Source organism: Pelmatolapia mariae, linkage group LG7 (assembly GCF_036321145.2).
Source record: "Pelmatolapia mariae isolate MD_Pm_ZW linkage group LG7, Pm_UMD_F_2, whole genome shotgun sequence".
NCBI lineage: Eukaryota > Metazoa > Chordata > Actinopteri > Cichliformes > Cichlidae > Pelmatolapia > Pelmatolapia mariae.
Window position 1 is genome coordinate 40,521,521 of NC_086233.1, and position 24,653 is coordinate 40,546,173.

At 40.9% G+C, this 24,653-nt stretch overlaps 3 protein-coding genes across 5 annotated transcripts in view; 2 read left to right on the forward strand and 1 right to left on the reverse strand.

The window, feature by feature from the left end:
* The window catches only part of asz1 (ankyrin repeat, SAM and basic leucine zipper domain containing 1), a 34,042-nt gene extending 31,787 nt beyond the window's left edge, over positions 1 to 2,255 (forward strand). The window contains exon 13 of the mRNA XM_063480329.1: positions 2,082 to 2,255. Coding sequence (XP_063336399.1) covers positions 2,082 to 2,255 — 174 coding nt within the window. The remainder of the gene's footprint in view (positions 1 to 2,081) is intronic.
* A 2,121-nt stretch (positions 2,256 to 4,376) lies between these two features.
* wnt2 (wingless-type MMTV integration site family member 2) lies at positions 4,377 to 20,960 on the forward strand. Its single transcript, XM_063479099.1, has 5 exons — positions 4,377 to 4,835; positions 5,577 to 5,797; positions 9,770 to 10,047; positions 10,337 to 10,601; positions 19,740 to 20,960. The coding sequence occupies exons 1-5, from the start codon at positions 4,753 to 4,755 to the stop codon at positions 19,943 to 19,945; spliced, it is 1,053 nt and encodes a 350-aa protein (XP_063335169.1). The 5' UTR covers positions 4,377 to 4,752; the 3' UTR covers positions 19,946 to 20,960.
* A 2,357-nt stretch (positions 20,961 to 23,317) lies between these two features.
* The window catches only part of LOC134631108 (suppressor of tumorigenicity 7 protein homolog), a 63,539-nt gene continuing 62,203 nt past the window's right edge, over positions 23,318 to 24,653 (reverse strand). For 2 of the 3 annotated variants that reach the window (XM_063479098.1, XM_063479097.1), the window contains exon 15: positions 23,319 to 24,035. In XM_063479098.1, the coding sequence (XP_063335168.1) occupies positions 23,940 to 24,035 (96 nt within the window). In that variant the 3' untranslated portion in view covers positions 23,319 to 23,939. Of the gene's footprint in view, positions 24,036 to 24,653 lie in introns of all 3 variants that reach the window. The other variant, XM_063479096.1, reaches the window with a different exon arrangement.

Here is a 24,653-nt window from a genome sequence, read left to right on the forward strand (position 1 = left end):
TGTAAAATATCTGAGCATTCAGTATGTACAATGATGGTACTTCAGTTGTAGAATAATCTTTTTTTAGATGAGCAGTTGAAATCCTTGGTGGTGTATTTATTTTTTGATGAAAGACATCCAGATCTTGTCTAACATATGTGCTGAGCGGTTTTGATTTAAAAATCATCAGTTATTCTGACTAGGGGTGGCTTTAAAAAAAATCATTTCCTGGTTCAAATCGATTTTAAATAATGTGATATCGATTCATTAAATCCTGACACAAAGGCATCTGCTGTGATGCTTACAAGTCTCACAAGTGTCTGCTTTGTTTTTATACATAGATATAAAATATGGATATGTACTGATAAATGATCAGAATTATTATATTTCTGACTATCTGAGTCAAAATTGAATTGAATTCAATGGAATTGGAACTTTGTGAATTGGAATCGAATCGATCATTTTCTACATTTTGTTTCCTCCTGCTATTTGACATGAAATGTTTTAGAACCTTTTTGTTCTTTCTCCCTCTCTGATTTTCCGCTTTATCGTGTGTGTCCCAGTGATCCCAGGACCTATTTGTCTGGGGGTTTGTGAAATTAGTATATTCTCCTATGGCAAATCGGTCCTGGGTGAAGGCGCAAACAAAGAGCTATTCAGAGGACCCCTATGATGGAGAAGAAAGGCACCAGTTCATTCTGCCCAGGATAAGATTGCTTGGGCCACTCACCCTGTTGGCTGAGCCTTAGCCCGTGGGCCCTGGTGGATGCAGCCAAAGAGGAGACATGGGCTGGCTAATGTGGGCCCACCACTCACAGGAAGAAGCGTAGGGGTCGGTACCATAGGTTACAGAAGTACTGTAGGGGTCTTGCCATCAGAGAGGGGACATAAAAGCCTGAGCTAGTTTGTGAGATTGAGAAATACTGGCTACAGATGGGCTAAGCTTAGTGCACAGTTGGGGTCTGTAACCAGTCTCCTGGAGAGGGGCTGGACTCATCCAAGTGTGACTTGGAGGAACGTGACTGGGGAGAACAGTGCCTGATCTGAACCCAAGCGGTTTTTGTTATTGGACTTGTGTGCAAACACCATTTTAAAACATAAATATATTCAAAAGTGCACATAGCAACAGGACACTCTAGATCGCAGGTCGATGGTCAGTTTTGAAAATTTATCATCAGATCTGTAGCTGTACGTTCTGGAAACTCAGGAGAAGAAAGGAGGTCAGGTGGCAGAAGAGGATGTTGGACAGTGAGTGTGCATTGGGCGTGTCTGGTAAAGGCCCTGGTCCATGAGATCTTTAATTCCCACCTCTAGCAGAACTTGGACAGCATTCAGAGGTCATTTTTTCTGAAAATCATGTTAATCGTGATACAGTTTGAAGTCATTTATCAAACTGTATTTCTTAAAAAGAAAAGTACAAAAATTTAAATTACCATAACATAAACTTTAGTGTTGTAACATTACCACAAACAGACTGTGCTCCTCTGTTTAAAGAAAAGTAATTATGATGTAAATGAGTGGAAAAAACGGCATATACCTCCTGTTAGAATAACATCCTCCGTCACTTACCAGAAGCATTTCCTTCTTGGTCAAACCACAGGTTCCTAAGTCATATTTTCTGGTATTAAACAGAATTTAAGCCCTTTGTATCCTCCAACTTTCTCACATGACTGGGATTTAGTGTGACAGTGTCACCCTGTAGCTTGAAAAATCAGAGGCAGCATAATTCCTTTGTGGCTTGACTTTAACTGATGAATCCCTGAGGATTTGGCACAGGAAGTTTTGGTGACTCAGGTCTGAGTCATGCTGTGGTGGTGAGATGGGACCAGACATGCTCTCACTCACACATCGAGCTGGTCTCAATTTGATTCCCACCCAACAGTGACTGAGCAGCTGTTTCCCACTCATTCAAGCCTTCCACTGGTCTGACTAGTGCAACTGCTATAATCCGGACTGGATTAGGTTAAACTGACCTGTGACCCTTGTACTTCCTGCATTAGCTCAGATTGGCCTTACCTCAGGGTCTGATGTGTGTTTTTATGTTTACGTTCGTATTTATGTGCGTGTCCCATGTTAATCTGACTTTGTTGTCCTCTCTTTAGATGGAAGAATTCAAAGATTCCTGTCAGCCTCCTCAGCCTGGTTTCCATAACAACAGGAGGATGTGGTCTCTGACCACCAGATTTGCTCTGAGCACTCTCGGAGTCACCTTCCTTGTACTGCTCTACAAAGCTTCCAGTGGCAAGGTTTCCCTACAGTGCAGGGATACTTTTTGATCGCCTCACAGATTTGTGAGCTCTTTTGTGTTTGTTGACTGTAGCTAAAAAGTTGGATAAGTATTGTGTTTATGTGTGTTATGGGTGTTTGACAGGCATTCAGTTTTAACTTTGCTGCAGTGTTTTGTTTTGTTTTCAGTTTGTTTTGACTTGCCACTGAGTTTAATTCTTATTATTTTTAAGTTATTTTATATTTTAATGGTTTGAACAAGTTTTTCTTTTGAGAGTACGTTTCTTGTATGCTCAATTTAAGGTTGAAATCGGGATGTTTTCTATATTGGTGCCTGCCAGATGTTGTGTTTAGAGTCTTGGCCATCGCCATCAGTGTTTTGAAACTAAAGACAAGCAAGTGGTGTATCTGATTGAGAAACCAAGGACACTGCACATTCAACTTGTGGTGACATGCAAGCCTATTTGTTTTCCATTTTACACTAAATGTGACAATAAACTTAAAGTGACAGACTGAGACCATAAATTTATCAAGAAAGTGTTTTATTGAAGTTAGAAGTTTTCGGGGTAGTGGGCTCATTTTTTTTCACAGGGCTTCTTTTTGCCCCCTGCTGATCATCTTAAAGACTGCAGGTGTAAGGCATTGCAAAGTCGCTGTCCTTAGACCGACTGCTTGATCCTTTGTAATATACAGTCTATAAGAAAACCTAGAGGCATGTGGAAATGTGAAGCCTGCTCTCCCAAATATACAGAAGGATGCAATGCCAAGTTTCTCAGAGTAGTTTATCAGAGTTTTGTTGTTGCACTGGGTTACTTTGTAAGATAAAATCATCACATTTAAAGGAGCCATAGGTGAATTTTCTAACAATAGAAGGGGGCAGAGTGCTTTTTCTTCTTGCTGGTAGCTAAACTGACTGCAAACAAACCATAGATGCGAAAGTGATATCAGTTTTTTCCTTAAATCACAGAAAGAAATCCAATCTGTATTTCAAAAATCATTCAAGTGGAATCCTGTGATGTTAATGGCCAGATTTAGCTTTTGCTGGTTGAATATTTTCAAATATCCAGCTGATACATTTAAAAATCACAAACTCTTCAAAGTTCTTATTGTCTGATTTTGTGCCATTTCCTTTTCAGTGTTCACAAACTTTATTGTGCGCAAGTATTATCAAAAAATACCTTTCTGTCCATAAAACATGCAATGAGACAGTGACCTTAGTGCGATTTGGTAAGGAAGTGAACAAATTACTCCCATAAAATTGGATTTATATCACAGGCTTATTACAACTACCGCTGCTGCAAAAAATAAAGTCGTGTTCAAAGTCCTGATGAGAGCAGTGAGAACGCTCTAAATCTTCTTGTTGTTTTATGGGTTTCTTCCACGGGGATCATGGGAAAAATCCAATTTGCCCATTAATCTCATCTGGTCAGGGTCTCCAGACCTCCAGATACACCCCGGGCTAGATCAAAGATGGAGGAAACGCTGTGTGACAGTGGTACAGACTTCACCGGGACACATCAAAAAGACTGACATGGATAATCCAATTGAAATGGACACATCACCTTTAGGTGCTGCTCTGGGAGAATCGGTGCCCAGTTTTTTCCTCCTTTTTTAGGCCATCATTCCTGAGTTATTAGAGTGATAGTTTGTATAAGGCTGTAAAAATAACAGTGCGTCATGCGCGAGGAATCTGAGATATTATTCACCTGTGTGGGATATGGCTATGGCAATGGGCGCTCAACATAAACAAAACACTAGTTGGATTTATTTTCCTAAAGGCTCTTTATGCTTATCAATTACACCGCTACACCATATGCCAGAGTTTTTCTCTGCTGAGCTCTACGGAGTCCTGTGAGAAAAACATTTAAAAATCACAATGTTTATCTTTTGTGCGTAAAAGTTTTTTTGTTTTGTTTTGTTTTTTTTGTAGCCTGTTTTTTCGGACTGGCACATCACCTCCATTCATCATCCTGTCCCCCGATTTTGAATCTAAGCGGGTTTGGGCATTTTTCCTGTGGTGAATGACATTGGTTAAGCGTGGAGTGTGAATCCTCCCACAGCTAGCTCCTTCTCTGCGCGCGTCTCATCGATTTGAATGAAGAGCCCATCAAGTTGGACCACATCTCAGAGGTGCGGAGCTCCGGTCTGGACACGGGCCAAACCCGTCTGATGTCAAACCAGCCTGAACAGATACTCTCAGACAGCTCGTTTCTTCACCTCATTCCTGAGACGGGACTCTGCCCACTCCTTGTGTAAAGCAACCTGAACCTGATAGCACAGCATCCGCGTATCTCCCCTGAGAATCTGCTCTGGACTATTAAGACAGTCGCTCTTAACCTTTTCTTCAGAAGCGCTTTGCCGCTGTGCAGAATCCCAGCCAGCCATGACTTTTACGAGCAAACCGTCTGTCCTCCGACTGTCTTGTAATACATTTTTAAAGCGAGTTTAACTCGGCGATTCAACTTTCAGCTTCTGTTTTATTAATTTTTTCCTGTCATCTGTGGAAATGCTCCGTCCAGACCCATAAAGAAACAGAGTTTGGTTAATATGCACTTATTGCCAAGCGGAATATGTTTTTATTTATCTGTAGCAATCTGCTGGCTCACAGCTGAGATCGATGCGTCCTGGTGGTAAGTATTATTATTATTTAAAATTTACATATTTGTTTAAATGAAAACGCTAGTGTAAGACTTTGTGCACGTTGGTTATGTGCTATTATAATCTTTCAAATGTGTTGTCTTATTCTGTCATCGGTAAATTATTGGTTTAAACAAAACAGTTCCGTATGCACCCTTTTATCTTAACAAAAATGTTCCCACAGTGAGTGACTAAATTCCCCCCATGGCTTGCATAATTATTTTTGCAGCTTGTTGAATATTTGGACAGATTAGTTTCCAGGCTGAAGTCATTTGATATAATTTAATTTCTCTTTATTTGCTATCCTTCTCTTGAATCTCTAATTAATATTTGCAAAGCTCCTGTTTCCAAATTCCTTACTTCGTACCCTGTGATACTGAGATGGTATTTGGAGAGATAATTCCTTTTTTGTTGCTGCTGCTTTGTGTCTTTAATCTTCAGTGCAGCCCATCAGTCTTTCATCATCTTGTTCTGCAGGTAAAAGGGAGTGTGGACTTTGTTAGGAGTGATTCCAACAGATACCTCTGAAGAATACACCCTCTAGCATTCTTATTTTATGCATTAATATAAAGTAAAGGTCTTCAATTACCTTACAAAGCTCTAATGTATCCACAGCTGCCTTTACACATGTTGGGTTACATACAAAATTATTTGATTTTATCCTTTACTAAAGTGATCCAGAAACATCCCTGCAAGTGCTCATCTGTCTTGACATTTACCCTCCCACTCTACAGGTACATGGGCACCCTGGGCTCCCAGGTGATGTGCGACAACATCCCTGGACTGGTGAATAAGCAGCGCCAGCTGTGCCGCCAGTACCCCAAAGTGATGCAGGCCATCGGAGCTGGAATGAAGGACTGGATCTCAGAGTGCCAGTACCAGTTCCGCAACCACCGCTGGAACTGCAACACCACAGCCAGGGACCACAATCTGTTTGGACGTCTGCTGCTACGCAGTGAGTTTCAGGAGTGTTAAAGCCAAAATGCAGTAGGACCTTCATTCTACCTTAACATGAAAAAAAGTAACATAAGTTTAGATATAAAGTTCAAAGAAGGTCCAGGGGTTCTGCCATGAAAATGAAGGTTACATGTTGATTAGACGGCTGAGAAATTAAAAATAAACTCACACTTTAGTCTGTTTGGACCCACTTTAAAAAAAAAAAAAAGTCTTGTCTGTTTCTCTTTGTGCTACTGAATCCATCAGGTGAAAGTTAAATAAAGCTGTGAACTAAATAGTTTATCAAATGTGGATAAAAGCATAATGTTGGTCACAGATGTGCTTTTTTTGAATAATTATTTCTTCTTTTTTAAAAATATGATTATCTTCTATCTCTCTCTCTCTTTCTCAATATATATATATATATATAGAGAGAGAGAGAGAGAGATATATGCTCATCCTTGTATTAATTATTATAAGATACAGTGAAGAGGGTACAGAGAGTTTTTATAAAGTATCAGTCTGACGGGCTACCCGTAATCGCTGCATAGGTAAGAACACTGAAGCAGACTGCCTGCTATAGCACATGCTGGCTTACATTACCCGTCTGCTGGCACTCCCTGAAGATGAACTGCTGCATGATCAAGTGTGTTACATCGAAAACATGTTTGACATATGTCTTTAAACTAAAGTGACAAATCTGCACAAACAAAAGTTTTTAGAGTGTCGGGCAGATTTACTGCCACTCAGAAGATTTCTGGAAAACTGATAGTTGCTCTGCAGACATGCTCCTTTTTGTCAACAGAGGTGGATTGCATTCCACACCTCGTCTCACTTTACAATCGTGCATTTCTCACGTCACTGCAGCCAACTGGTTTCTCCCTCATTTTCTTGGGTTGGGTTGCTATCGTGTTACTCAGTACTTTGTTTAAGGCCGGTGGACAAATGTCCTACTAAAACAATTTGCCATGGCTGGAGAAATCTATCCGTAATAATTCTGATATAATAATTCAAATCATTTATTCAACAAAAATGTCACTCAGTAACTGACGAGAGAGAAACTCCAGCTTTTATCTCATTTGATTGGAATTTTAATTCTTAGGATTTTTTTTTTAAAATTTAAACTATTGAACAGTTGATTGTAAATGTATACAAGATTAATCAATAATAACTAATTAACTCGTTAGAGTGTTATGCAGATTTCAGTGTCTGTAGAATCAGTGACTTGATGACTGATTTGGTTTCATCACAGTGTTTTGGTGTCCCTTCGATTCCCTTCGGCTGCTGTCTTAGCAGAGCTAATTACTCTCTGCTCAGCTCGTTCAAATGACAAACTGCAGAAATTTTAGACTTTTTTGAAATAAAAGTAATCCCACCACTTTCAAGCGCTACTTCAGTTTATTAGCACTGTTTATCCTCTCTGGTGATTTGCTGGAGAAGACACTTGATTTATTGAGAGTTTCAGAAATCCAGAGAGGACACAGGCACAGTTTTTCCTCTTCATTTATTTCTGGTCTTTCTGGTGAGAGTGGTGGGTGTGGGGAGTATTACAAATGACTCTTCCAAAGCGATAAAGTGTGAACAGCGTCGGAAACCAAGCAATGAGTAGCAATAAGCTGCCTGTCACTGTTTGTTACAGATTGGAGTCTGAACAAAAGCGTCCCGTCCAATTTGTCATGTGATGGCAAATCTCAGCAGCTAAAATCAGTCTGTACCTCCGACGAGGGCAAGCTGAAACATCTTCTTTCTTGTTGTTGTTGTTGTTTTAAATATATTGCCTGTGGAGGATCATCAGGACCTGGCGACCTGATGTTCCTCTCCCATGCCCCGAGATTTAACCTGTGATGCGGATCCTACGACTTAGTTTCATGTCTGGGCCTCTAATCAGCCATGTGGTATTTGGACCTCCCAGCCAGGCCCCGGTCATGTCACACAGCATTATCATGGCACACTGAGGCCCCGTCTGAAGCGCCTTCTTGTCAGTGTCAGTGGGCTAATTTCAAACAATTACACAGGAGCTCTCCCTCCCTGTTGTCGTGTTCTCTCAGCGTCCTCCTTATTAACTTTGTTAGGCACGCTCAACTTATCTGCTGGACCAAGACACCCACATACTGATATCACTGTGTGTGCTTGGCAGAGCTGGGAGCTTCTTTTTCTTTTCCTAGTGCTACTGTGATACTTGAGTTTCATTAGTCTTACTGACTTTGTTTTAACACATTTAACGTATTTAGCGGAATCCCTTATAGGTTAAATTAATTAGAATTTTTATAAGTGAATGAATTAATTCATTGCCATCAATGATATACTATAAAATATGATAACATATCTAACATTGTGTTGTTAACCCGCACAGGCAGAAAAGGAGCTTGAAACAATGTCAAGAATGCTTTTTTAAAAATGTAATTTATCAGATCAGATGAAAAAGTTTGCTTCTTTAAATTACATTTTTTAATATGGGGGGAAATAAATTTTCTTTATTTTAACAGCTGTGTATCTGAATGCTGTTTCCTATATTTATTTCTCTTACGTAGCAGAAATGTACTATCTTAGATGGAGCTTGAAGGCTGTTTTTAAATATTTATCTGAAGTGCACACTGATGGCTCTAAATTATTATACATTGTAAGTGGCTTGTTCTTGTAAAAATAGGCTTTCATATATTTAGTTTGGCCCTGATTTCTGTCTGCAGGTGTTCCTCTCAGCTGTGATGCTGAGATCATCCTGCATTTAATTCAGCAGGTGAAAAGTGTTTCTTTTGACTTTGAGGTAAAAGCATCAGGGTTGACTTCTCTTAACATTTAGGAAACTTAAGCTTATGGATGTGATCAGTAGTTGCAGTTCTAAACACGTCACAAGTCCTTTTTTATTAGAATCACTGTGAGAGCGTTCATGTGTGTTACAAGTCCTTGGCAGGGGTTAGATGCAACACACACCCTTTCCCCACCTGAGCCTTTGATCCTGCTCGGATCTTTCATCAGATACATGCAGAAGGAGATAAGAGCTCCTTATCAGGGCACTGCTGGTAAATGTTAGCTGTTTATCCATCTTGGAGATGACGTATTTTTTTCATGCTTTGAATAAAAGCCTATAGCAGACAGCAACAGACACGGGTGTAACAGGTAGCAGTGGCAGCCAAACATTTAAAGGGTTTTTAGATTTGTTACTGTAACTGTGGCATCAGTGAGTTTCTATTAGGAATGGAGAGAACCATATCTGCAACTTTTTTTTAATGCTGGTCTTTTGACCCTGTCTGGATTAATTTCTATCCTAACATCTGCAGTTTCTGGGAAAATACATAGAAATTTTGGTGCATGTGGATTGATCATGTATCGTATATATCGTACCGTATATACAATAGGGGGCTGACTGATCCACTCTCAACAATGGGGAAAAATAACAATTCTCAATTATAAATGATGTTACTGAATGCATTTGTGGCAGATGTGTAAATGTCAATCATTTTAGGGGGTAAAAAATAAAGCTGATGCAGAAGTGTCAAAAAATGCAGTCTGAGGATTCCCCACAGACTGTAATATGAAAATCCCAAGATTTAAAGAGTAAACATATTTATAGCCCAGTGCAAAAAAAGGAAATTTTATTAAAGATATGCACAAACTCAACTCTTCAAATTGTATTGAGAATAAAGGGCATTTCCAGTATTACTCATCTTTGACAGGTGTTTACTTGTTTGTGCTGACCATTTGATTATATTAAAGGAAACTAAGGACAACTTCATTTTCTCCAATCAGTAAATTTTATTTTACAGTAAGCCTGTTTTTCCACTAGCCAATATTGGCGTCTTATTTGTTATTACAACTGTGCCTTGCTAAACTAGCTAGTTTACCAGCACTAGTGTTAACTGACAAATGAGACACTCCCACAAATAGCTGAAATCAACTAGGTTTTTGGCTCCTGTTTACCGGTATTTGGGTAAAAACTGAGTAATTAAACTTTTTTTCTTTGCATAATAAAAAAATAATTCTCTCTGTGAAGGTAGCCGTGAGGTGGCCTTTGTCTACGCTATCTCCTCAGCTGGAGTGGTTTACACACTGGCCCAAGCCTGCAGCCAAGGTGAGCTGGATTCCTGCTCCTGTGATCCCACCAAGAAGGGCTCATCACAGGATGCCAAAGGCTCCTTCAACTGGGGAGGCTGTAGTGACCATGTGGAGCATGCCATACGCTTCAGCCAAGCCTTCGTGGATGCCAAGGAGAGGAAGGAGAGGGATGCCCGTGCACTCATGAACCTGCACAACAACAGAGCTGGCAGGAAGGTGAGGAAGCACTGAATGGATGACTGACTTTAAAGTCCTTCAGTTTGGCCTGAGACACTAAAATTACATAACTTTTACATTTTCATCCAACATTTTAAGAATCTCAGAAATAGAAACACATTGATAAAACATTGAAAATGAATTTGACTGTTTTTACTACATCTGCATATCATCATTACATTTGTATCTTGGGCTTTAAAATCTTAAGCTAGTACCATTCACTAGTACCTAGTACTAGTACCATTCACTCACCAGTTCTACTAAATCTGTTTACTGTTGTGCTCCCCAGGCTGTGAAGCGCTTCATGACACTGGAGTGTAAATGTCATGGTGTCAGTGGGTCATGTAGCGTCAGGACCTGCTGGATGGCCATGGCTGACTTCCGCCGCACAGGTGACCATCTACGGAAAAGGTACAACGGTGCCGTGCAGGTTGCAGTGAATCAGTATGGCACTGGCTTTACGGCCGCTCACACACACTTCAAACGTCCCAGCAAGAATGACCTCGTCTACTTGGAGGACTCACCAGACTACTGCATACGGGACCACGAGTCAGGTAAACACTGACCTTTACCATTTGGATCTGTTGGATCCCAGTAAGCAGTGAGTGGAAAACATACCTGTCAAAGAGCTATAACAGTTGGTGTGATCAGACTGTCCGACATACGAGGCGTGATCACAAAGTCCTGCGACTTCATGCACAGTTTTAAAAAAATGTACCTTATCTAAATTTGGACCAGTTCAGACCATTTAGAGGTTTGTTTAATCACTTCCAAATTACATGCTGAAAAATGTTGATTTGTAATCTAGTCAAACAAGCCTAAATGCTCTAATTTACTCAATAAACCAGACCAAAACCAGAGTAAATACTCTGGAACTTAAGTGCATCACTTGAACAGCACAGCTGGTTGGTATCCTTAAAAGAGGAGGTGGTGTGAACAGATTTTCATATGCTGGATTTCAAGTAGCTGATTGAACTGCATCTCTAAAACACTTCCACTTTGCTGGCATCTCAAACTTGTCCATCTTCTACTTTTACTGTCACCATTGTGTACCAGAACGTGTTAAAGAGGGGTTTTTTTGTTTTGTTTTGGGTTTTTTTCCCATGACTTTTCTGGGACCAAAGCACGCACACCTAACAAACCCACCTCCACCCGCACCTGTAGTCCCAGTAGATCGCTGTTCACACCATCACACTGATATTTAATGGTGCATTCGATCCAGTTGGAAGTTAGAAATTTGAAAGCTGGCAATTCCAGCTTTCAGAATGCGTGAAACATGTATTACTCACACTGCCAAGTCTAAACAATCCACACTGGTGAGTGTGAAAAAGCACTCTTCTTTTGGCAGGCAACTTCTTGCCATGTCAGCAGTACCATACATGTACTGACAAAAACACACTTTGAGTCTTTCATACACAATGTACAGCCGAGGACTGTTAGCATTACGTGTTTCATAGACCTGCTGTCTGTGTCAAGCAGTCACTGTGATGTCAACCATTGGTTTCAAAGTCTGCTTCAGTGTTAGGTTTTTGGCTACTGCCATGTTAACCGCTAACTCTAATTAGTACACTGAGTAACAGACTAGCAGTTTTCCATAATTGTAGTGTAACTCGCTACAACTGAAAACAAATTTCTTGGGTGGGCTGCACCGCACGGCAGACCTTATTATTTGTCAGATAATTCCATTACAAATACTCCAGAATGAGCCTCTTCACCGTGTTTGTGCTCCAAAGGCACAAACGGGCTGTAAACATGTTTATTTCTGTTGGTCATTTTAACACGGTGAGTCTATGAGCACTGATTACTTTTGGAGCCAGATTCAGAGGATCTTCTGTTTATTGCAGCTTAGGAATATTTTTCAGCCACCGAGGCTGTTAGTGCATGTTTCAAAGTGCAAAAATGTCATTTTGCTGTCCTCAATTCAATTCAATTCAATTTTATTTATATAGCGCCAAATCACAACAAAAGTCGCCTCAAGGCACTTTATATTGTACAGTAGATAGCACAATAGTTTCTCAAAACTTCAAGGACGCAAAAAATGTTTTTTTCCTTTGCCGTTCAGATTTAAAGAAGCATCCACACTGAAAACTGATCTTTAACTTTAGATGACATAAGATGTAATTGTGTTTCAGCAACTACGGTGGCTCTGGATGTCTGTGTCATAAGCATGTTCGTGTGAGGGCAATCTGTGTTCATGTATATGTAAAGCTACAATAGCAGAGCAAGCATGAGAAAGAAAATGTTTGTGTTTGAAAAGCTTATACGAGAATGAAGATGAAGGCCATGAGAGAGTGTCTTGAGGTGGAGGTGAATGCCTGACAGGCGGCAGATGATCCGTGGCGATCGGGTGTCAGCCAGTTTAAGACCCATTACACACTTCTGTAGGCTGAAATCTTAGAGGACTACACATCATTATAAATCACCACTGCTGGAGAAACACACACACACACACACACACACACACACACACACACACACACACCTGAGGGCATGACTGGCCTGCAAAACAGGAGAGATTTCAGTGCCAGAACACCAAACACACACATTTTAGAGGTAGGTGTGTGTGTGTGTGGTGTGTGTACCGAAATACTCCACCCAGACATAATTTCTTTCTTTTTTACAATTTAATCATTCATTGAGAAATTTAGAAGTGAAAGACTTCCTGGGATGTAGGAGCAGTGAATATTCTCATGAGCAAAATTATAATTTTTTAATCTCACTAAATCGTGAAAGGTTTTTTTTCTATTATTTTTGTTGTGTTATTTGTTTTTTTGCTTTCTGTTAGTGACTGATGTTAGCTGTAACTTTCACCATCATGTGGCACTGTTTTTGAATGAGTGCTGTTGTTTTATCCTGTGACGCCTCTTTGTATGACTCCATTTCCTCAGAAAGCTTGGCCTTTGCTGCCGCTGTAAATACGAGAGTGTTTTTATTAACTTGGCTGGCTGAGTCTCTCCACTATTGGTGGACAAATTGGTGTTACACAAATGTCCAGCCGTGCTGTATTTATTATTGACAAAATGTAAAACAGCTCAGTACATCTGTGTGCTGTATTTCAGCCCAGTGTTGGCAGTTTTGAAAGTTTTCAACTATTTTTAAAAACAAGAATTTCTAATAAGTGCCCTTAAAGATTTTCACTCAATTCACATTAAAACACCCAACCCAGAAAAATGAGCCAATAGTAATAAAAACAGTTCAAACAGTTTTGTGATGCTTTAGCACAGTGACATACCTATTCCATTATTATTTCTGACTTTATTTCTGACTAATGGGATCTGCCATTACAGATTTTTGCGGATTCCAAAGAACTATAATTGACAGCATATACTAAGAAAAATGAGCCTTTATCATAAAATATAATTTCCACGCTCAAAGAAATGATTAAACTGCTTTACATCACATGATCTTCTCTCTTAAATAACTGAAAATAAAGAATAATGAGTTTTACCACAGCAAACAAAAGCAGGTGCAGCAGATTTAGAGAATAAAACAAATGCAAGTGGATGGATGTGAAAAACATCTTATTTAAATACGTATATGCACAAAATGTTATGAATAAAGTATTATTGCATTCTGTCAGTACTTGATATGGACCTGTTATCACTGAAAATCATTCAGAAACTGCTGTCGGATCGCACAGTTTTTGGCTGGTGGGAATTCAGAGAACATGGCACATGTGCGGTTAATTTCTCGTGTGGCTCAAACCAGGGCTGCCTACCATTGCAGGCAACTGACCACCAAAGAAAGCAATTAAATAAAAACTGTCAGTCGACAGTATCCACAGCCGCAGCCTCGTTGCACCTGATGAGTGGAGAAGCCAAACTTTCCTTCTGAGAGAAACTTTCAGAAGAGCTTTGAATGTGAACCAGTGGCAGCAGGTTTATTCACTGCCTCTCCAGTAGCATACAACACAATAATAACTGCAGCTCATTAACAGCTGTGCAGTTTATCAAGTTTTAAGTTCAGTTTTGGCTTCACAGCTGTTAATAGTACAAGGTAACTGAGTTTTGTATCTCAGTGATGCTTTTGTTTTGGCTTTCAGCTCCTGCTTTACGTCTGCCTCTCTCTAAGAGATCAAACTCACCCCCGGCTGGGCTGTGGTAGTTTTTGTTCACAAGAAGTAAAAAATGAAAACTATGAAGTTGTTCTTCAGACGATTAGATTTCCTATTGATGCTTATATGAAACACACAAAAACCTTAGATGGTCTGTAGAACTGTAGATCCTCTGACTGCTTGTGCACAGGATCTTCTAGGAATGGTGATTCTGTTTTCCAGAGAATTGATGGGTCAGTGGTTTTGAACATGTTGATATCTTCTCTCAAATATAAGATACTCTTATTAGATCTGTAGTAAAAGTTACAATGGCAGGGTACTCAAATAAGGCATGAACCACTTTCCTGACATTGAAAACTAAGGTTTAAATCTGAAGTTACTGCGCTAAGCACCTAATCCTGCTTTGTCTAAAGGCCCCTGGAGGTCTTAGGCCCTGCTTTTGGGAACAAGTTGAGGCATTACAGCAGAAATGGAAGTTTTATGGGATGTGTACATGTAAGCAGGGTGAGGTTACACACACACACACACACAGTGGGCCTCTCATGAGAACATAACATACGCCTTCTTTAAAGACCAGCTCCCATGAGACAACCACAGACTTACAAATTCGCTCTCAATCATAACATGTACTGTATGTAGAGTCACCTGCTCCCTCTTTTTGGTTGCACAACCATGAAAAGTAATCAGCCTTTCTCCCAACACACACACACACACACACACACACGCACGCACGCACGCACGCACGCACACACGCACACACGCGCGCGCGCGCTCTGAAAGACATGCAAACTCGCCTTCAATCATGGAAAGAAACAGACCAAATCTGTTCTCACACACAAACCACAAACAGGCTCGGGGCCCACAGAGATAGCGAGACGGCCCCTCTGTGCCTCTTTAAAGTGTGAAATCAATTTCCCTCAGCCCTGAGGCTCAGGTGCTAAACTCATCTCTCGGCGCCCCCTCATCTTAATTCAATAAGCAGACGCAGGGCGATCGAGGGCTGTGAGGAAGACTCTGGCCGTGATGTCACCCCTAGCAGCGCTGCATACTTTGGATGACGGGCGGGCACGCTGCCAGAGAGGGGAGGGCTTCGGGTCATGTCCAGACATATTACCTGGCGAGGGAATGGTGCAGAAGGAGCGTACATGCAGAGCGAAGCAGAATGTAAACATGAGCAAATTCCAGAACAATGTTCGAGATGGTACTTGAAGCCAATTTTTTCTAAACCTTTATTTATACAGGAGAAGTCAGCAGAACACACACATGCATTCTTTTTCAGTAACACTTGTGCTTTACAGACAGTAACAGTCACACCTGCCCAGCAGAGCAGCAGTCCTCTGCTGGCTGAACATCTGCAGCTCAACAGCGCTAAAGTTCAGATGTTTCACAGCAGCTTTATCAAGATGTTGGAGTGAAAAGACTGCGAGATTAAAAGCTACAAAAGACATCAGCGTTATCGGTTACACCAGAACTACTTTGATCATAAAAAGCTTTTTCAAGCTTCACATCAACAAAATCTAAATTGTGGAAACGATCTTTTTTTTTTTTTTTTTTTAAACCACCAGTAAATGGACCAAACATAAACAATTTCAAAAACAAAAAAGCAAAGTAAATAAAGACTTAAATGTGAGCTGTTTGAACTAGCAAATATATGAGCACCATGTTCTTCAAGGACTTAGTCATCAGTTTGTTGTCACTCTGGCAGATGAGGGTCCTCAGGACGATGTTACTGCCGTGCAAAGGTGCACAAAGGTGCAAAGGTCACATCCCCTAATGGCTGTGACCTCTTTCAGCACATATCTTATTGTTATAACAGTCTTTTCTACTGTAATATGATCCATCAGGCGCATGTGTATAAATAACCAGTCCAAGATATCTAATATCCCCAGGTTCAGGTCCTGACAGGACATGGCTCATTCCATATAAAATCAGTCAAATCTGAAAAGATTCATTCATGACTCTCTCAGAATATGCTCTTCATTCTGGTAATAATTAGAATAATCGGCACATTTGAAGTCACGCAATATTTTACCCTCTGTCCTGTAGACCTCTGTCAACCTGCATAGGGCTGGGTTGAAATTTGGTACTTTTTCCACTTGATTTTTTCCAGCTTTTTTGATTTTTTTTATATTCTCAAGTAGTGTGTCTTTTGTGCTGTCTCCATCCCTTTTAGTTTATTCCAAGGGGGGTCAGGTGGGGGGCAGGCAGTGATTTTCCATGGAATGACCTACATGTCCAAGACGACTCAACTAAGAGGCATCTGGGAGGCATCATGGTCAGATGGCTAAACAACCTCATTGGGCTCCTTTCGATGCTTCGACGCTGAGGAGCAGCAGCTTGACTCAGTCTCTCCTGAATGACAGTCATTCAACTCATAAAATGAAGAAAATATGTGAATGGGAATTCAGAAGGAAAGGCTGATTGCACTTTCACTAATGTGTGTAATTATGCAACAAGATATTGAACAGAATTATAGAGAAGAGTTGTAAACATGAAATTTCCCCTTGTGGGACTAATAAAGGTATATCTATCAATCAATCAATCAATCAAAACTGCACATATCTGACAGATATATGGATGCAGCTTCTTCTTGGTAAAGTTTGGGGGGGAAAAAAACAAAAAACAATATTGTTACACAGAAACATAAATATCTCAGTCAAGAAGAGAGATGAAGTCTCTCAATACAATACTCCCAAACTCTGCAAATCCTAAATGATGTCATTTGGATATTTTGAATAACATTACCAGCTCTGTGATGACTCGTTAAAAAGTCGATATTTTATAAAAGCCAGGCCGTGAGAACCTTGTTACAATTTAGCGCTCTGAAGGCTTCCTGGACGTCTGCTGAGCATGAAATCAAAAACCGTGAAAGAGTATGAGTTCAGCGCTGATTGTGTCAGAGAAGCGTCCATTCCCATGTGTTTTATTTTGGCTGAAATCATAGGGATGATCCTTTCCCACACCCGGCGCATCTGTGTTTGTTGTGCTGCTATCAAAGAGCAGTTATCTGGAGATCTAGACACAATAACCCAAACGCTCTGCTCACAGCGGTTAGATAGAAACGTGTGAGATTCTGTTGGGTTTGATCATCCAAAGCAGACTGAAAACACTCCTGTTGCTCATGTTTAACATCAGTGGATCAAAGCTGCTGATACTGCTAAAAAAAAAAGTCCCTCTAAAAACTCCTGTGGATGGTTTTCAGTCGAATCTGCAGGCCTACACAGTTCCATCATAAATTGAGCTCCAGCTATTCCTTCTGCATACAAAGCTCGGGTACGTTAACTGTGTTTGTGGCGATGTAAAGTGTGTGTGTGGGTAGCTGGAGTTGGGATTCAGGAGAAAGTGAGTGTGTACAGTGTGTGTGTGTGTGTGTGTGTGTGTGTGTGTGTGTGTGGGCGATGGATGTCTCCTGTAAAATGAACAGCTGATGAAGTGTGGGAGTGCAGGCTGATGGCTCCTATCATCAATCTCTCATCTCACTTTCGTTCATCTTACTTATCCCCCCCCCCCCATCTCATCTTCACCGTACTGGCATTATACTCTGCTCCTATTGGCTTCTAAAAACTAATAGAACCGTTCTAATTGGCCAAATTGTGGCTCAACTGCTGCCAAGTCACATTCCACGGTGCTATAGCCCATTTTTTAAGCATCAGTACCATTACCTTCATGAACACTTTTCCTTTATTCCTTTAGGACGTCCCAGTTATTTCCCAGCGGGGTTGTCACTTCTTAAACTAGAAATCATGGGCAGTGTAGGTGTTAAACTGTTCCATCAGTAAATCCCCTTTTGGAAGGAAACTACTGAAACATGTTTTTGCTTTTAGTGAGTATAAATGTCATTCAGTGGAAAACTGCAGTAGGAAGTGATCAGAAAGGCAGATCCTTCTATTGTAGAATCATAGATTATGATACTAGTGGGAAAAACACTTTTCAAGGTAAATACAGACTTTTCCTCATTTTTTTTAAGAACCTTTAATTACGAAGTAGACTTAAACTTGGCATTTTACACTATGTAGCGATAAAGCAGAATAAAGTTTACATCTAATGATTATAATTTTGATTATGTCCATGTTTTTAGTTTCAGCGCTCGGGAGCAGCTCATTGTCTTTCTCTTGACTTATAAGATCACATTTTGTGGTCAACTTGAAAGAAAGGCAGATGTGAAATGTAAAAGTGAGGTCAGAGGTCAAATGTGACATTTTAAATCTTTATGCCATACTTTCTATACATTGACAATCCACAGCACACTTGTAAGAATCAGTTTCTACAGCTTTTTGTTAGTTTTCTACCAATAAATCATTGAGTTCACCTTGAAGACCTTGGTGGAAGTATTGTTAACATGTCGCCAGTCTACCCCCCCTAAAAAGTATCAGAGTTGTCAGAATTAATTGAAAACTTTTTTAGCTGTTTACAGAGTGACACGCACACACTACACATGCTGTCAGAACATCCTGTCCGTCGAGGCGTGAACTCCGCTCTTGCAAGGTGGGGCCTCAGTGTATCAGACTTGGGTGTCCAGATGAGACAGATGAGATCTGAGAAATTTGGAGGCTATGTCAACACCTCATACTCATTGTTGTGCTCCCCAAACCATCCCTGAAACACTGTTAAATGACGGAGGATGCATTATCCTGCTGAAAGAAGTCACAGCCATTAGGGGGGGAATACCATCATCTGCAACCATGCTTAGGCAGGTGGTATATGTTAAAGTAAGACCCACATGGATGGGAGGACCCAAGGTTTTCCAGCAGAACATTGCCCAGAGCGTCACACTGCCGCCACAAGCTTGCCTTCTTCCCATAGTGTATCCTGGTGGGAAGTGTTTCCCAGGTAAATGACAAATATGGACCCGGCCATTCACATGATGCAAGAGAAAAACCTGAATCATCAGACTGACTAGTTTTCCACAGTTCTCTAGTTTGCCACAGTTCCTTCCTTGGACCAGTTTTGGTAGATACTGACCACTGCAGACCAGGAACACCCCACCAGAGCTGCAGTTTTGGAGATGTTGTGACCCAGTCATCTACCCATCTCACTCACTATGTGTTAATAGACCTCTCTGCATCGAATCATATCTGTTATTAATCTCTGTCTCTCTTCCACAGCATGTCTTTATCCTGTTTTCCTTCTTTCACCCCAACCGGTCGCAGCAGATGGCCGCCCCTCCCTGAGCCTGGTTCTGCCGGAGGTTTCTTCCTGTTAAAAGGGAGTTTTTCCTTCCCACTGTCGCCAAAGTGCTTGCTCATAGGGGGTCATATGATATGATTGTTGGGTTTTTCTCTGTATTTAATATTGTGCTATCTACTGTACAATATAAAGCACCTTGAGGCGACTTTTGTTGTGATTTGGCGCTATATAAATAAAATTGAATTGAATTGAATTTGACCCCAATCCTTTTTCCTACTTCTAACACATTAGCTTGGAAGACAAAGTGTTTGTACTCTCTACTAAACTAGTGTTCAGTGTTTATATTCCTTTGATACATTGTCTAGGTTTTGATTTTCCACTGTTAATAACTTATGTTCTCATCATTAAGGTGGGTCCTACAGATCAAAAACTCATTTTAAATTAATAGTAATACTGTGCTAAATGAAGATATTTATTCTCACTGACCGCTTCTCATTTGCTCTCTCTCCAGGGTCGATGGGGACAGGAGGGCGGGTCTGCAACCGGACATCCCGAGGTGTAGATGGCTGTGAAGTGATGTGCTGTGGCCGTGGCTACGACACGTCTCGCGTCAGCCGCACAACCAAGTGTGAGTGCAAGTTCCAGTGGTGCTGTGCAGTCCACTGCCGTGACTGCCACCAGCAGGTCGACGTGCACACCTGTAAGGGCCAGACGTGACCTCGCCACCACTAAACGTGACTGACGCCTCATATCGGGCATCCAGAGTCCCCCGTTCCTTCTCAGCTCTATCTGACGTCTTGTTGCGACAATCTAACTGATAATCTCGAGTCTGTCTTTAGTTCCGAGCCCTCTGAAGGTCTGTTAGGTTTTCAGACACTTTTTTTTCTTTTCCTCCTCACCAAAATAATTCACATCTTTTTCTTTGTTTGGATGCTACGTGGAAAGAACTTCCAGACTCAGAGACATTTAAAGCCTGACTGCTGAATGTCTGTAGCTGTTACTTTGAGAATGTATCAGTCAAATCATGCTTCAGATTCCTGCTGAACCAACACAAAAAAATACTATTGAGACTAACAGGCTAGCATTTGATCTGCTGGCTCCAGTTGTGATGGTTTGGAGATGAACTGTTGACTAAACAGGCCCCAAGGACTGACCAAGTATACACTGAAATATAACTTAAATTATGTGTAATATCTTTTATAGTTTTGTTGAATCAACATGCATGGAGGTTTTTGGCCTGCTCCTGTGAAGCCTTCAACACCTCTAGTTTAACACATAGCAGCTCTCCACACAGTTTATCAGCTTGTTGTTTAGATTTGTTCTCGTGGCACCTTACAATTGTCAGCAAACCATTTACAACATAAAGTACGACCAGTGTTCTTTTCCCCTGCGTGCTTTCAGTGTAAGCTGTTGTCACGCCAGTCTCATTCAACATAGCGTATCACAAGCATCTCTCTCACTTACTGTCTGCTCATTAGAGGCTTTCTGCTCCAGATGTGCACAGAACATGGTCCTTCAGCTGTTTTCTCTCTCCATCATTAAATCACCTTACTTAGTAGAAAACAGCAGCTGGAAAATGAGTGGACAATGTCATTTGACTCAGAAACAGTGCAAAATTAATGCGGGCAGGACCTACAGCAATTTTTCTAAGACAAACTTACATACTTACGGTACTCCCAACATCAAAATCCCCAGCTAGCACTAATGTCCTACATTTCACTGTCATATTAGCATCTTCTCCTTGTCTTTTAAAAAGGCTAGAATTAAACCATAATGTTGATAACAGACATAGCATCTTACTGTATTTATGAGGAAAGTTTTACATTTATGACCTTATATTTTTAAGTATCTACAGGGATTCTGTATGAATGATCATTTTCTTTTGGGTGCTCCCTTTAGAAGTCCTAACAGAAGATCAGCATCATCTCACCCTAACTCTAGCATTCTCTTCTGCAACACCAACCTTCTCCATATCCTCCTTCACTACATCCATGAATCTTCTCTGTGCTCCATATTCAGCATTCTTCATCCAGTATATCCACCATCTCTCCTCTGCCCATGTCCAAACCATCTTAACCCTGCCTCTCTAACTTTGTCTCCAAAATGCTCAACCCTCTGATATAATCATTTTAATCCTGTTCATCCTGGTCATTCACAATGGAAAATATTTCAACTCCACCTCATTCAGTTTCGCCTCCTTTCTTGTTAGTCCCACCATCTCCAAACTGTATTGTAGTAGGTCTCACTACCTTCTTGTAAGCCTGGGTGATTTGTATCCCCGTGTTACAAATCACCCAACACTTATCTCCACCCTGCCTGCACTCTCTTCTTTTGCACTCTCTATTGCTTTGCAGGCTATTTAAAGCAGCTTCACTGCTTTACCAGTTCCCTTCTCTTCCACACACTTGGATTCTGTCTTGGTTCTACTGACTTTCATCCCTCTTCTCTCCAGCGCATACCTCCATCTGTTCCCTACTTTCACTACAGATCAGTGCCATCTGTCAACCTCTCCATCATCACTACAAACAAGAAAGGGTTCAGTCGATCCCTGATGTTATCCCACCCTGACCTTGAACCTATCTGGCACTCTTACAGTCCTCATACGTCCTTCACCAGCTTCACATAATCCTCTGACACTCGTGCAGTACCACAGTGCCTCTCTTGGCCCATTATATCCTTCTCTAGGTCCACAAAGACGCAATGCTACTCCCTTTGACCTCCTCTATACTTCTGTCAACACTCTCAAAGCAAACATATTTGTAGTGCGCTCTCTCAGCAGAATGCTGCTCACTCATCATTACCTCTCTTCATAACTTAGCTTTAACAACTCTTTCCCATTGCTTTGAGATATAATTCATCAGCTTTATCCCTTTGTGTTACAGCTCTGCACATCAGCCTTGTTCTGGAAAATCACTATAAGTCACTGATCATTAAGATAGTCTAAGGGGTATTGTAGTCAGCATCTTGTTAAAATAAATACTTGAAAAACCTATTAAAATATCTAGAACTAGAAAAAAATAACAATCAGAAATGCTTTTTCTTGTAGTTAAAATGCGCATTTTGTCATTGTTTCTTAGAAATGTGTTAATAACTAGGACATCTGTTTACATTTCACTGTTATTGTGCCTGCTACCAATATTAGATTAAGGAGCAATATTCGAGTAGGACTCCGTGAAATCAAACATCCTCAGTGACAAACAGGAGAGACGGCGGCCTGAGCAGTCATTACACACACAGAGGAATACAAGTAAAGCAAACTAGCAGCTGGTCTCACCAGTTGCTTCATTAAATATAATGCATGTCCTGTCTGTAAATTGCACATCAGCTGTGTAAGATTAAAATATAAGCCTTACAACTGAACTCTACAGAATAAATGGCTTAAACTCACACTGTGTCCCGATTTAAAGAGTCTCAAGAACAAAAACACATGAATAGTTTCTCATTTCTCTGACTAGTGTTCTGTTAACTGGACAAACTTCTCAAGCAGCTTGTTTAGCTAGATTAATACACCCTGGTGATGAGGTCTGTGTCACAGTTCATCATTAAGATGCATTGCTTTGGCACCTTGTGGAAGCTGGTACACATCCAGACATGCTTGAGCATTGCTTAGGTCGTTTCTGTGGGAAGGAAATCACGGTGGAGACAATCTGCATAACTAATGACATCACCAACCCTAAGGGACCAGCAAGTCCTTGAATGGTGCAAATATGCAGAACCAGTTCAGGACTGGGCACTGGGTTAGTGGGAAAGGACCTGAGTTGTTGACTTGTATTCAGAGCTACATCTGGGATGTCTAAGTCAGACAGCACATGCAAGCTTGGTTAGCAAGCAGTTACTATTAAACATATCACTCACAATACCTGCAACACAAACTTTTTACACCACACAAAGCCACAACAACTGTCTGATAATTCCATCAAAACGCTCCAACAGTCACCAACAGTGAGTGGACTGCAAATGGAAGCAGGCTTGCACAACAGCTTAAGCTTTGCTGTCCAAATGTATCCCACAACTTTTATAAACTATAGAGAAATAAAACTGTTCGTTGTACCAGGCTGTGAATGTGTCTTCTAATGCTGTTTAGTTGAGCATTTTACCATCAAAGTCGATGACGACGGACTTGCAATAGGCGACAGCCTGTGGAGCTTGCATGACCTCAGTACTCAGCAGTTGCAGGAACAACTTTTCCACTGTGGAGTGAGCTGTTAGTTTGAGAATGAAAGCTCCAAATATGTGATGGATCCTGCAGAGAAACAAAACCCAGCCGGTTGTATCTGGTGGTGCTGGTATCAAGGTCAGCTGATTTCACAGTATGTGGGGCAGCCAGTAAAAACACTGCATTTTTGCAGCAATACACAAAAAGTCCTTTATTGTATTTTTTTTCCTTTTCACCTTTTTAATGATGGCAATTGATCACCTCTTTTTGTACAACAAAAGAACAGCTTTAAATGACTGATAACCCAAAGAAATGCAAACATATCAAATAAAGTCAAAACCAATTCTGGGTGTCGTTTAGCATTTTTGTTTCGCGTCTCTCCTAGGATTCCCATCTGATCTCGGTTTGGTTTGAACTTGGCACAGAGGCGCGTCAGTCTAGTCCACTGCAGTGTTCTGGTTTTCAGTTCAGCTGTTTCTGTCCAGATAGAGGTCTGCTCTTGGTGCTGGTCCTGGGTCTGATTCCTGGTCCGGTCGGTCCTTCTGTCGGTCGGGGTCAGATGCGGGTGAGCTGGTGCCAGAGGCTGGATGGCAGGATGCTTTCCACCTTCTCCATTATAAAGTTCAGAGGAGCAAACAGCGTGCTGAGGAACTACAAAGACAGAGACAAATACAGTCACACAAACAGAACGTTAACAGGGCAGCCAGCATCTTATCCCTGAAACACACCACACTACGGCCACGCTGCATTCTGGCTGCAATGTGGCCACAGGAACTGACTGCATCCAATTCTACCAGATGGAACAAAACTGTATCGGAGACACACAGCAGTGTATAGAGCCACCACTTTTTGTCATCTAATAAAAGCAATTTTACATAGGCGCTGCAGCCCTGACAGAGCTGTGGTGTGTAGAGGGAGTCAGGTTCATACTAAATGAAAACATGTCTCCCTGACTGCTGTTTATAAATGGACAACTGATAGCAAGACTCCCCAATTTAATTTATGTTAATACTTGGTTTGTAGACAATGTGATAATTATCTGGATGGTTAATATAAACTTTGAACTGACATTTAAAAAAAAAAAAAAACATTTTAAAGAGTGCCTAAGCCGGCAGGATAGGGTGGTGGCTGTGTATATCAACTGTACATAAAAGATGAACACTGCTTCTCAAAGTTGCAGTAGCGTCTAATAGTCAGCAGGGGGCACTCCCTTAACTTGTGACATCAACAAACACTTTCCTGATGACTTCCTGGTTTCAGTACAAGCTG